The sequence below is a fragment of the Panthera pardus genome, unplaced genomic scaffold (assembly GCF_024362965.1).
Source record: "Panthera pardus isolate Hobbes unplaced genomic scaffold, ASM2436296v1 HiC_scaffold_15, whole genome shotgun sequence".
Lineage (NCBI taxonomy): Eukaryota > Metazoa > Chordata > Mammalia > Carnivora > Felidae > Panthera > Panthera pardus.
Genome location: NW_026526710.1, coordinates 5,261,581 through 5,275,919, shown reverse-complemented (window position 1 = coordinate 5,275,919; position 14,339 = coordinate 5,261,581). Strand labels below are relative to the sequence as shown.

The 14,339-nt window shown below is 50.3% G+C and overlaps 1 protein-coding gene across 1 annotated transcript in view; it reads right to left on the bottom strand.

Annotated features, from left to right (window-relative positions):
* Positions 1-14,339, bottom strand: part of RPH3A (rabphilin 3A) — a 274,290-nt gene that overhangs the window by 48,529 nt on the left and 211,422 nt on the right. Inside the window, exons 3-4 of the mRNA XM_053902042.1 lie at positions 12,731-12,742; positions 3,997-4,143 (exon numbers count right to left, since the gene is read on the bottom strand). Of these exons, the coding sequence (XP_053758017.1) occupies positions 3,997-4,143; positions 12,731-12,742 (159 nt within the window). The remainder of the gene's footprint in view (positions 1-3,996; positions 4,144-12,730; positions 12,743-14,339) is intronic.

The following is a 14,339-nucleotide window of genomic DNA, read 5'->3' as shown; positions in this document are numbered from 1 at the left end:
GGGATGCTGAAGAAAGCAGAGCTGGGCTGTGGGCCGAGCGGTGAGCCAAGGTTTAGGCACTCCTCCCCCCACTCTCCAGGGAGAGAAGCGGGTCCTGTCTGCTGCTTGCCTGGGGCTCCCTGGGGTGGTCAGCTCTGGCCAAACTGGCCTAGGGAGGCAGCGCCTCCTGGGAGGCCTGAGGAAGATTCTTCTCTGTATCTCTCAGAGCCACAGGAGTGCGCAGACCAATGTTGGTAGCTTTGGAGATACAAAGAGGTGAAGAAAAACTGGAAGGGAACCGCTAGACCAGCACAGAATGGGTTCCAGCTTCTAGCTCCACAAGGTCCCCTCCAAATCTGGGCTTTAAAAATCTCCGTGTTCTTTGGAGTCTAAGAATTTGGGGCCAGGCCTTCAGGAAAGACACCCAAGTCAGCCGAGAGCTAAAAGCAGAATTCTGAAAGCTAGCCAGACAGAGACGTACATCTTGGCTCCATGTGACCTTGGGCAAGCGACCTTGGGCAAATCGCTTCTCTAAGCCTGTTTCCTCACCTGCAAAAGGGGGTTAAATAATAGCACCTACTTGACAGGGTTGAGAGAAGCAGTTAAGGAGTTAATCTCCAGGAAGTTTTAGATTCAATGCTTGGCACATAGTAAGTGCTCAATAAATGGTGCCCAGTATGATGATTTCAAACCACTTCCTAAAAGACTCCACACCACAGAGCTGGTGTGAACCCAGAAGGGGTCTCAATTTTAACAGTTAGAAGGAGCTCATTTGCTCTGAGAGGGGCAGCCAACAGCATGGTCTGGGGTCCTCCATCAGACACGGCCAAATGCTATAGAGTCTGAGCAGGAAGGATCCCGAGAATCAGACTGACCCGCCTCATTAGATGGGTGGGAGAACTGAGGCCCCAAAGCCTCATTAACAGAGAACCTCGGGTCCTGAAATGGGACCCCCGTTGGCACCCTGTTTTCAGACTTGCTTCGTTTCATGTCTGATGTATCATCTTGCTTTCTTCTGACTCTGCTCTGATCCCCTCCAGGGAAGCATGGATAGAACAGGAATGAGGGCAGGTTTGAGATTGTAGGACACAAATAGCGACGGGTTTGCCTCTGGCAATGCTACCAGCAAGAACTGGCTGCTAGAACAGGGCAGGGAGACAGCCACGGCCAGAATCCTGTAGGACTGTCCTCTCCCACTCTGGCAGAAAGCACATCTCAGCAAAGGGACACTCTGTCATCAAGAGCTTGGCCCCAGCCTCCCTGGAAGCCTCTCAAATCTCCTTTAGGGGAAGCCAGGGCTGCTGGAATTCCAGGGCTTGCCAAACAGGCGTCTCAGGGCATAATTCTAGAACGGAAGCCCTGGCCGGGGTCAAAAACTGAGCTTCCTAAGCAAATTTATCTCTAAACGACTGCCACCATTTATGGAGCATGTGCTCTGTCCCAGGCACTACGATAATCCTGTGCCTCCTAACTAAACACTCACCAAGAATTATGCGCTAATGTTGTCCCCATTTTACAGAGGAGGAAACTGAGGCACAGAGAGGCTAACGTGGTGTACCTAAGGTCACACAGAGGGTAAGTGGTAGAGCTGGAATTTGAACCCAGGTATCTCTGACTCTGGGTCCCCAGTTGTTAACCACGGTGCTATTCTACCACGTCACCAAGTTAGTTGAGGCAATATGACAGGACATGGAGGACGAAGCAGGGGACCCATCTATCCTGTTCTAGAATGTTCCAGAATGTTCATGCTGCAATCTGCTCGGGCCACAGAGACCTCCTTAACGTCACCCTCAGAGGCAGCCCACCTGATACATGGCTGGCACCCCTGGCCACAGCTGATTGGATGAGAGCCCCTGACATAAGCCAGCCAATCAGAGTGCCTTCCCTGGGAATTTGGACCCTCAGCTACAAGATTCTAAATTCTCCATCATCTTGGCCACAGGGGATATCTACAGAAATTTGGGGCAATATGGTCTGCCACGTTCACTCACTTACTCAGCAAATATTTTACTGCACACCTACTATGAGCTAGGCTCTGAGAATTCGCTAGTGGACAAAACAGGCAAAAATCTCTACCTATAGGATTCTCACAACCTAACAGGGGAGAGATGTACAAGAGTCAAAATAAATATATAACATATAAAATATGTTACCTGGTAATAAGCACTATGCCAGAAAATGGCTGAGAGGAGTTTTGCTGGTAAGTGTCTACTCTTAAAACCCATATCCCTCACTTCCAAAAGGCTGAGGCCCATTGTTGGGGGAAGTGAACACACACATAGGCACGCGTGTGTGCACACACACACACATACACACACTCACAGATCTCCTGCCTGGACCACCTCCCACCCTCGATAGGTCTTTTATAAAGCAAATTAAGGGGAGCCTGGCTGGCTCAGTCGATTAAGCATCCGACTCCTGGTTTTGGCTCAGGTCATGATCTCACGGTTCCGTGGGTTCAAGCCCCACATCGGGCTCTGCACTGACAGTGCAGAACCTGCTTGGGATTTTCTTTCTCCCTCTCTCTCTGTCCCTCCCCCCCCCCCACTCTCTCTCAAAATAAGTAAACTTAAAAAAAATAATAGAAAGCAAAATTAAGAATTCGATCCTATAAGCAGGCCCCTTGAGATCTCTCCCTTCGGCAGCCTCCGGGGTACGCAGAAGGAGGGCGACCCATGAGGCGGACCCAGGAAGTACGTGGCAGGCGCCTGTCATTTGTCAGCAGTGCTCCCCATCCACCCTGAGTAAAATCGTCTGCAGAAATTCAAACCAAAGGTGCCAACTTCCAGTCTCCATCCAAGAACCTCTTTAACCCTTAGCTGAGTGTGTGGGTAGGGACATAAATGGCACCTCGGTGCCTGCGTCCGTTGTAAGCAATTGGCAAGGGCCGCCCCTGACAGAAGGGGGACTGGGAAGGGAGCTGGGAAGGAGCAAGTCCATTTGAGACCCTGGTCCTGGAGGACCCTCCAGCGGCCCGGCATCCCGACAGCCAGTCTTCCACCTGTACCAAGAGCCCCCATACACACATACTGTCCTAGGTCCCTGCCTGCCTCCTACCTCCCCGACCCCATGGTCACCCCCGCTTTCTCCACTCCTCCCTTCGCAAGACCACCCACATACTGCTCCCTCACTCTCTAGCACTGGCCTTGCTCACTGATTTTGTCACTCTCTGACGCACCTGTTACACAGCCTCCTTCTAGCCCTTGCTTCTCTCCCCTATACATTTTAAAACTATCTGCTCTCCAAACTCCACCTTTCCCTTCTTCTTACCATTTATGAAACACTGAGTGTCACCAGGGTCTGGGCCAAGGAGCTTACATGCATCATCTCATCTGCTGCCTGCAACAGTCCTGTGGGATAAGTACTGTCGTGCCCCCCACTCGACAAGTGAGCAAACGGAGGCTCAGAGAGGTGAGGCATCATGCCCGGGACCCACAGCGGGCAAGCAGGGAACTGGGACAAAACCCTGGGGTTCTTCAAGTCCAGACCCGTCAGGTTAACCTCTGCTGCCTCCCTCTCGTGCTGTCTCCCTCTTTCAAGCTCCATTTCTGCAATTCTCTTTTCTAAGTTCATTTCAAATGCGCTATTTGGCATACTGTCCCTAGACAGACACTCTTCTCCTTAGCTCTCCCTCGGCTGTATATTCTGGTCAATGGTGACTCCAGAGCATATTTCTACGCAACTGAACTTGGCCAAGACCCCCTGCGCTCACAATCACTGGCCCCCAGGCTCCAGTGACAATCTCCTACTGTCCTACCAGGGCTCCCCCTCTATATGGCACCCCTAGCCTCCAAGTCCCCTCCCTAGCGAGCCCCCAGCCCATTCTCTCTCCTCCTCCCTGAGCTCTCCCACCTAATGCCACAAGGATACCCGTTCTGCAGGGTCAGCGGTCTGGCAGGTCACGGACGGCAAACCCTCAGGGAAGCCCCGCCACCCCAGCACACCCCTGGGCGGCACAGCCTGCCGGTCCTCGGGCCCCGGGGGCTCTCCGGACAGATGGCAGGCGTCAGGCCTCACCCAATTCGCTCCTGCTCCATCTCTTCCATTTTCTCGGCTCGAGCGATCACTCTGTTGATGATTTCCTTCTCCTCATCTGTCAGCTCTTCCTGCTTCCTCTGTCTGTCGGGCGGACCGCTGGGATGGACGGGCCAGCCTGCCTGGAGCCTGAAAGGTAACATGGGAAGGCGTGAGGCTGTGCAGCAGGAAGCAGACTGTAGTTAGGCTCTGGTCCCTGGTGTCTTCAGTTCAAATTCCTGCTGGGAAACTCTCCAGCTAGGAGATGAGCCTCAGTTTGCTCATCTGTACAATGGGACACGTTCCTCCCTCATAGGGTTCTCGTGAGTTTCTGTCTACCGAGTGCTTAGCACATGGTAGGCATATTCTGTGAGCAGCATTTGTAGGAAGTTCAGGAGAACCCAGAGAGTAAGGGTGTTCTCGGGAAAAGAACCCAGAACAGTAGACTCCACAGCCGGAGGGAAACCATTCTGGGAGGAGGGGGTCCGAGGCTGACCCAGCTCCTGCCTGCACATATGTTCTGTTTGTGCAGCAGATTATTTCCTTTATAAGTTGGAAAGAATTGCCAACAGGGTTTACAAAAAGCTCGTAATTTCACAAAAACATCCAGATTTCCAGCCTCAGAAGCTCCCGTAGCGTTTTGTATTCCATCTTGTGCTTTTTTTGGCCTTTCTTTCTTCCTTCCTTCCTTCCTTCCTTTCTTTTCTTCCTTCCTTCCTTCCTTCCTTCCTTCCTTCCTTCCTTCCTTCCTTCCTTCCTTCCCTCCTTCTCTTTCTTTTCTTTCTTTCTTTCTTTCTTTCTTTCTTTCTTTCTTTCTTTCTTCCTTCCTTCCTTCCCTCCTTTCCTTTCTTTCTTTCTTCCTTCCTTCCTTCCTTCCTTCCTTCCTTCCTTCCTTCCTTTCTTTCTTTCTTTCTTTCTTTCTTTCTTTCTTTCTTTCTTTCTTTCTTTCTTTCTTTCTGTCAGCACTGACACAGCACCTCCCGGGTGCCCACATGATCCCGCTGCCTCCTCACGCCGTCCCTACAGGGCAGGGGCTGTTATTGTCTGCTTACTGCTGAGGAGACCCCAATACGGAGCAGTGAGACCACCGGCCCAAAGTCACACGGCTGGGAGGTGGCAGAGGTGGAATCCAGAGCGGGGCAGGCTGCACACTTAACCTCCACGACACAGAGGGAATGGAAGGCCAGCCCCACAGCCCTGGTGACGGTGCAGAGGGTCAAAGGGGGCCGGGTGGAGAGCTAGTGCTGTTGTCATTATCTCTGCTAATAAGATGGTCCACACCCCACGGCGCTGAGGTGCCCCCCCTGAGTGGAAAGCAAGGTTAAATACTGCTGGAAATCCTTGTCCCTGCCAGGGAAAAAAATCAGTAGAGTAGGAATCCTCCGGCCCCAGCACCCCATTAGCTGTCTGCTTCTATTATTTCCACTGCTCTAATCACATCAGCAGGCATGAAATTGCCTTTTGACGCTCAAAGTTGGAAATTAAAAGCCCCATCTCCCTCCCTCCCCCGGCTTCTCTTCCATTCTCCCACCCTTAGCTGGTTTGGTCTGGAGAGCGGAGAAGGAAGAGTCTGGAAGCAAAGAGAAGCAGATGTCTTGGGCAAGCCTGACACTGAGAAAGGGAAGGGAGGTGGGTGGCCTGGGGAAATGCTGATGGAAACGTACCTTGCCTTGCAGCAGGGGCCTCTGGGGATGAACACCCGATCGACGCACTTGGCCCACTCTGCTCAAACCCCTCCAATGGCTTTGCACTGGTTTAGAATAACACCCATGACTACATACAGGCAGTGGGCGAACACCATCGGGAATATAAGTGCCAATGACCTGTACACTTTAAAATGGTTCATGTTATATTATCGTGTGAACTTTACCTAAATAAAATAGGACGTGCTCTTTTGGCCCACGTGCAAAATCCTACCCGGTCTGTCCTTAACCTGTGTCTCCATCCTCGTGGCCTCCAGCTCTCCCTTATCCCTATAGTCAGCTGCACTGGCCTCCCTGCTCAGTCCCAAACTCCGAAACCTTGTTTTTGCCTCAGGGCCTTTGCACTTGCCGTGTCTCCCGCCAGGAACACTCATTATTCAGGCCTCAGCTCAAATACCAGCTGCTCAGAGAGGCCTTCCTTGATCCCCCATTGCCCAGATTTATTTTCTTCATGGCGCCTATCACTAATTCAAACTACCTTTCTAAAATAATTTTGTTACCTGTTTACTGCATCTCTCTACACGCAACCCCCCCACCCCTGCACCAGAATGTTGGTTTCAGGAGGGTGGGGGCCTTGTCTGGGTCTGGGTCACTACTGTGTCAATCGTATTTAGAATAGTGTGTGAGAGTGAGCACAGAAAGTTATTGAATTAAGACACAGTCCCTTGTGGCCCAAAGGGATGTTAAACGTCTAACCCTAAGGGTGACCTAAGCAGTGGAACTTGGTTAGTCTAAAGGGCCAAGGACAGCTCCCTGGGGAAGTGACAGCCATGTTAAGACCCAGACAAAGATCTGCTGTGATACAAGCAAAGCTTACATTTGGGACTGTTTGTTCGCACAGGCACCTTCCCAGACCCCAGGAGGGGCATTAGCAATGGTCCTGTGAGCTGAAAATTTTGTAAAAGGTAAAGAGGGCCCCCCAAATTATGTAAGCTTCAGGCCCCAGAGCAGCAGTAGGGCCCCTGTGGAGACCGCAAGGGTAAGCTGAAATCCGGGAGGGGACAGCAGAGAAAGAGACCGGGCCTGGCGAAGGGAGTAAACGGTCTTTGCAAAAGCTTGGAGTTGAGAGAGCAGGCAGAGTGCCGGAGGAGGTGAAGATCAACGTGGCAGCCAGCCTGCAGGGTGGTCCCCTAGGACCCCTGCCTCCTGGTATTCATGCTGACTCCCGGCCAGTCCCGTGTGACCAAGAAATACAGTGGGAGTGGCGGTACGTGACTTCCAAGGCTGGGTCGTAAAAGCCATCGCAGCCTCTGCCTTGTGGTCTTGGATCGTTTGCCCTGGGGGAAGCCAGACGCCACGTCATGAGGACACGCTAACATCCCTGTGGAAAAGCCCCATGTGCAGGGGAAGGGAGGCCCCCAGCCCCAGCCAGTGCCATCTTGACTGCTCCGCGGTCCTCCAGCCCCCAGCAAGCCCTGGGAGGACACCAACTGCGCGAGTAACCCTGTGGGGGAAGCACCCGCCACCCTCAAATTCCCACCAACAGAAACCGGGAGATGTGATAAATGGTTTCGTTGTTTGCAGCCACTCAGGTTGAGGCGATTTGTCCTGCAGGTACTGGAAAAACTCGGCTGGAGGGTAGAGACAGAGCGGAAAAAAGCCCCATCTACAGGGTCTGTATACACTTTCTACATTCTCTATTGCTGCATCACGAGTTATTACCGATTTAGGGGCTTAAAACAGCACACATTTGTGATCTCACAGTGTCTGTGTCCATCCAGGCCCAGCTAAGCCGGCTCCTCCGCTTGGCATCTCATGAGGACGCAGTCAGGTGTTGGCTGTGCTGTGTTCTCATCTGGACGCTTGACCGGGGAGGGGGAAAAAAAATCAGCTTCCAGGCAAATTTGGGTTGCTGGAAGGATTCGTTTCCTTGCAGCTGCGTAACTGAGGGCCTGGCTTTTTGTTAGCAGTTGGCAAGAGGCTACCCCTGGGGTCCTGGGGGCAATCCGCAATTCCTAACCAAGTGGGCTTCTCCAACTTCATCCTGGGAGCTGCTTGCTTCATCAAGTACGCCAGGGGGACCTGGCTCCTGTCAGCTGAGACAGAGTCTTATACAACATAATGTAATCACGAGAGTGACGTCCCGTCCCTTTGCTGTATCCTATAGGTTAGAAACAGGTCCCGGGTCCCACCCACCCTCAGGCGCCCTCACCTTGAGGGGACCTTGATTACACAAAGGCATGAACACCAGAACATTGTCTGTCTGCCACGGCCTCCCTATCAGGGGTCTTTCCAGCCTTGCTTGAATGCTCCCCACAACGGAGACCTCACTTTCTCAGGAAGCCTGTGATGTTGTATTGGAAAGATCTTCCTTACAGTGGGCTAATATCCCTGAGCCTGACGTTTCTTCAATTATTTTTAAAGGATGCACTGGACTCCAGCATAATGAAGATCACCCACCCTTCCCAAAAGAGCCTGTGTCATAACCTAATTCAGCCACCCCCTCCCCCAGGTCCCTCTGGCTTTCCCTAGAAATGGACGTCCCAACTGGCCCTATTCTTCCCTCCTTTGTCCTCACTTGTCTTCCTTCTACCTCTCCTGATCCCTCTCCATTTATGTCCTGCCTTTACAAAGCAGCCTAGTGACCAAAAACAGAGCACGGGTGAGATGCTGGGCCATGTTCCCAGTGGAGACCCCTTCAAGGACATGTTCCTGGAGCTCACCATCTGGTCGTGGACAGGGTCAGTCACGGGCCAGACACAAAACCAATGCCTCTCACCCCATCACACAACTCACCCGGGTCCGTGTGTGCAGGAAATGGGTGCTGCTGAACACGTGTGGCTCCAGAAACATAAGCAGGGACGGGGGTCCCTGAGAGGGCCAGCCTGACATAATTGCCTCCATCTGCAGACAGGCAGAAGGCGTGCCAGGGGTTGCCAGCACCTCTCCAACCCCTCCCCCATTCTCGGCTCCAAAACACGCAGTTGACAAACAGCTCATCCAGTGTTTGAAAATGTCACCGACTGGTCTCAGTGGGGACTCACAAGCCTCCTGTGGATTTTCGTGTTTTAATTCCAAAAGCAAACAGAGAGAAGCGAGATAGTGTTTCAGACCAGAGCCTCTGCTCTCAAGAGAGAGACTGGGCCTGTCTGAGCCTCCCCGTGATATGCTGGGGAGTGCTGTCAGCACGGAACCCTCGAGAATGCTCCTATGACAGGACAGTGGCTCCTTTGCCAAGGCCCTCTGAGCACAGGATCCCAGCTCTGCAGCCTTAAGACCAGGGTCCAGTGTTGGGAACTCATCAAAGGCCAAAGTACTGTTTCTTTGAACAAGTTACTCACAGCATTGCATCCAAGCCAGAAAACACCCGGAGGGCCTACTGCATGGCAACGTGAGCCCTCCCTGACCTGGCGGAGTTCAAGATTGTAATCCTGGGTCTGCCGCGTGTAAGCAGCGGGCTCTGCTCCGCTCTAAGTATCAGTTTCTGGATCTGTTAAATGGGAATGGTTTCATTTCTGTTTCCTGCTGGGGCCCTCGGAGGCTGCATGTAGAGAGACCCCTGGCTTGCCGGCTGAGACAGGTAAGGGCGAATTGCCTAGCCTGTCTCCACTCTTATCCACACACTTAAGACAAACATCAAAGGATGCCTGCCTCCTATTCCCTCGCCCCGCCACCAAACTGGGCTCAGCAGTTCCCTGGAGGGATCTCAAGGGCTGCAGGGGGGTGGGGGATAGAAGGACAGGATAGGTAGGCAACCAGGCCGCCCACCGTCCTCACTCAGCTGGGTTCTCAGCACTAGCAGAAGACGGATACCAGTATAGAAAACAAGGAGAAAAAAATGCAAAGTACGTAGTATTTAACAAAAGCATGAAATTTGGTTTACTGCACTGATGACCTCCATACTTCACCCTTCCAAGTATCCATGCTCTTTGCCGCGTGAATTTGAAATCGCTCTCACCCAAGAGTCAGTCTGTTTCTCTACACGTGCATCCTTCCCAGACTTCTGACTTGCCCTGGCCAATGAAAGGCGGGGGAGCGATGTTGTGCCACTCCCGAGGCTGAGGCTGCAAAAGTCTTGTGTGTTTGTGCTCACTCTCTCGCGCCCCTGCGGTGACCGTGACAACAAGCCCAGGACAGGGGGCTGGAGGATGAGACGCATGTGGAGCAGAGCTGAGCCGCTGCTGCCATGGCCATCCTAGATCAGCCAGCCCCGCTGATGCATAAGCAAGCCCAGGCAAGCCCAGACCCCTGAGAGTAAGCGACTGTCGTTCCATGCCACTGACTTTTAAGCTGGCTCGTCACACAGCAAAAGCGAACTGATACAGAGTCCACTGTGGCGACCACACAGATAGGTGAAGCCCGTTAGGGCGTCTACGTTTATTTTACAGTTTGGTATTTTTGGAAATGACCAGCGGCATCAACTTCCCTATAAGAGGTTGAAGGCTTGTAGCCACTAAAGGTCTTTATCCAGCTCTCCTCTGATCTGCCTTACATATCCAGCTTCTGAATTAAATTCATTCAAAGCGTTTCGCTGTTGACAAAAAGTTTAAAGATCACCGCGGCTGGCCTGCAATTTGTCCAGATGCCTGACACGCAGGAGAGGGGAGGGAATTGCTGAGAAACACGCATGAGGCAGAGACTCAAGAAACCGGCATCCGGATCGTGCTTCGGCTGCTGCCTGAGCCTACCTGCTCAGGGGTGTCTGGACAGGGACAGAAGGAGCCCTCCCGCCACAGCCAACACCCAGGGCCCCCAACACAGAGGAGATCCGTCCTGACTGCTGGTAGAAGCCCTTCACACATGTCGCTCCCTGAAATACTGCAAAATCCAGACGCCCACCTCCTTTTGGCCTCCCACCTTGATTCTTCATTTCATGCACACAATAGTCACATAATAAATACCCACCAGATGTCTCTATTAATAAATTATAATTCCCAAAAGGAGTAGGACGAGGCAAGTGCTGTCAGGGCACGAGGGCTCCGAAACATTAAATAGCAGCGGTGTGCAGAAAATTAATCCTTTTTCTTTCCTTTCTTACTTCTTCTCCACCCCCCTGTCCCCCAGGATGCCAACACCGGCAGGTGTCGGCAGGAAGTCTCTTTACAGCTCAGTGAATGAGGTTTTAATGAATCCTGGAGGAAAGGATGGGGAAGGAGGGGCGGCTACACCATGGAATGCCATGGAATGTTTTACATAGGCCCTGCCGGCCTAAAGGCGCTTCTGGATGAAATTCACCCCTACTAGACTGAAGGGGGTACAGAAAGGATGCTCAGGTTCCTCCTACCCCCTTTAGACTGCTAAGGGAATCTCAAGTTCCCGCTAATCTTTTAAGCCAGACTGAGTTCTACTCAGTTCTTCTAAATTTCCATGCCGCCTCTCACATTTGGACTTTGCACACGCTGTTCCTCTACCTGGAACTCCTCTGTCTCTTCTCCATCTTGCTCCTCTGTCACCTGGTCTCAGTTTCCACATCACCTCTTCCAGGAACTCCCCTATCAGGATCACCAAGTCTGGGTTATGTGCCTCTCCTTGCATTCCCAAGGCTCACTGTGATTCTGCTATGACAGTTCCTTGCACGCTTGGGTATTTGTTGCTGACTGGCTATTTATTTGTTTGTAGACCCCCCTGGATCCATACTCATACTTTGGCTATGCCTGTATCCCTAGTACTAAGCACAGTGTTTGACATGTGGTGGGAACTTGGTGAGGATTTGTTAAGGAAGGAAGAGAAGAAGGGAGCAAGGGAGAAGGGGAGGAAGGGAGGAGGGAAGGGGTGAAGGAAGGAGGGAGACAGAATGAGCACATACCCTACCTTTCGACTTGCAGCACTCAGAGGAGTACCCTCTGGAGTCATGAACCTCTCTTGTGATGTTCATATTTACGCTCTGACAACGTCTCAGCATCTCTCCCTACATGTCTGAATAATATACTCGTGATATTCATCAAAAGCAGATTTTGTGTGGCCAGAGTCTTATCAGCCAACATCAGACTGTAGGACATTCAAATGGTCTTTAGTGATCAGCTTGTTCAAAGTCCCCATTTGACAGATAGGGAGGGGGGGTGGTCAGGGTCAGGAAAGCAGGAAAGAATTTCCCCAGGTCATCTAGTTAAGTGTTTATCAGTGTTAAGAAAACTTCTAAGGATTCTGGGTATGATGATATGGTCATTTAGGTCCAAAAAAGCTGTACAATATACACACCCCGCACATAAACACAGTGTATATATACACACAAAGGTAAGGCAAGGTTGTAATTCACACATGCCTCTGATTTTGCTTGGTGCCTTACAGTTTACAAAGCTTTCCTGTACATCTCATTTGATCCTACCACCACACGAAGAGGAAGGAAGGGCAGGGTGATCATTCCTATTTTACAAAGGAGGGAGCCAGGATTCAAGGAAGCGAAGGGCATCACTCAAGGCCACCCTGAAACTGAGCACCAGACCAGGACTCAGACCTGGGTTTTCTGGTGCCAGACCTGATGCTCTGCTCCTGGTTCAACGTGCACACACAACGGAAGCCCAGGCTGCTTTGCGGCCTGACTGTTCATTTATTGGACTCGGTGTTCAATCTGTCATGCATATTGAGGAAATGAATCCAATTTAAAACACAGACGTAAGCAGGGATAGGACCTCCGCGTCAAAGGCGCCTCACTGGGAACCCAGACTGACCTCCCATGAGGTGACAGAGACCACATGTGTGGCACGTAACTTCCCAAAGGCTCTGTTCTGTTCCTCATCACCTTTTATTAGTGATAGCAGTTATGTGAGTGACCATTGTCTTTATCTGAGAACGATGTTCCCAGGCAAAGGCTGCAGAAACGGGCACAGAGGGGTCAGTAAGCTGGCTGGAATCCCGCAGATCACTAAGAAGAATGACAGTGAGGGCTCTCCGAAGGAATGCTTTCTATCCTTTTACCAAGACAGTTTTTTGTAATTTCCTAATTTTTTTCTCCAGAAACTTGGATTTTTTTTTTTTTAAGACGTGTAAAACTTGCTAGTTCCTTTTTTAACCAGCTCTCTTTGGGGGTCAGCTAATTTGAACAGAGAAGAGACAAAATTCAGTCTGTGGAAAAATTAAAGTATCAAAATACTCACTGTTCTTTATCACTGAGGGAAGGCAAAGAAAGGAGAGAGAGAAAAAATGAATAAAGTTAAGGAAACAAATCTCATAAAATACCAACCCTGGATGCAACCACTACAGAGTTGACTTTTTTAGATAAAGTGTCTTTTTAAATGTTTATTACTTTATTTCGAGAGAGAAAGAGTGTGTGTGTGAGCGGGAGAGTGGCAGAGAGAATCCCAAGCAGGCTCTGAGCTAGCCTGATGTGGGGCTTGAACTCACAACCGTGAGATCAGGCCCTGAGCTGTTACCAAGAGTCAGATGCTTAACTGACCGAACCATCCAGGAGCCTCAACAACAACCACAGAGTTTAAATTGCAATGACCTACTTCTGTTTGGCTTTGGTTTCCAAAACATTTTCCAAAAACACTTCCAGTCATTATTACCTTATTTCAGCACATCTGAAAAAGGCTGCTGCAAAGAAGGGTTGTAAAATCCTTCGCTTTGATTAAAATGACTAATCAGTTCAGCTTATTAACTGAGCCGACCATTTATGTAATTGAATAATGGATTTTGGTACTAAAGAGAAATCGCCTAATGATAGCATGGCCAACGTCATCCTGGGGGACAGAGAGCGCACTGAGGTAGGGCAGTGAGCCCTGAACCCTCCGTGGGTCATTCGTTTGCAATGTTCCAGCTGGGGAAAGTCAGTTCTTCCACTCTAGAAAGAAGACCAGCATCTCTATTTACTAGGTGAGCAATTGTAGGCATGTCATAGCCTCCCTTGGTGCCTCAGTTTCCACCACTGATCTCTGGTACTCTCTGCCTTGCAGACTTGAAAACTACAGAGAAATAGAACTTTTGGACACCAGCGTTTCTCCCCACGTGTAGAGAGCTGAACGTACCCAAGCAAGAAGCAGATGTGTTCCCGTCTTTCAACCACAATCACAATTGTGCCTCAAACGTTGTCATTAGATTCAAGGAGGCTGAGAGAGGGAGGCATTTGAAAATCACAAAAGCGTTTGAAAATCACAAAAATAGTAAGTGTCTCTGGCTAGCCAGAAGTGAAGCAAGACTGGATTTCTTAATTTCCCAGAGAAAGACTTTAGAAACATCTGCATTAGCTGTAGCAAACTAAGTAGCAAGTGTGATGTCTACAATTCACCCATTAGTATTTATTTGAAAAATAATTTTAATATGTGAAGGAAACGTAGAAGCAATCAAGGCAGCCGGATGCATGCAGAATGCCAAGACGTTTCACAGAAGAGCCCAGGAGCACTTTAAGAAAACTGCATCCAGACTGTTGGAATAATTTTAATTTAATTGTAGGGCAAATTGTTTGGCTTCATATTGACTAAAAGTAAACTCTGATGGATGGTATTTTAATTAACTGGCATTTCCTAAATAAAATAAATATTTTACCCTCATCCACCCTCCGGCAACTGTTTATCTTCCAGAAACACAATTTTTTGGCCGATGGAATGTTCTCTGCAAAGTAACTTTGGCTCCAAGAGAACACCATGGGAAGGGCTTGGCAGAATAGACGTTTCCTTTGGAAAAGTTCCATAGTGTCTTCAAAACTGTAAAACTCACAGAACTGGAGGTTTTGGACAGAAGTAAGCAGACGGGGGCTTTTGCTTCAGA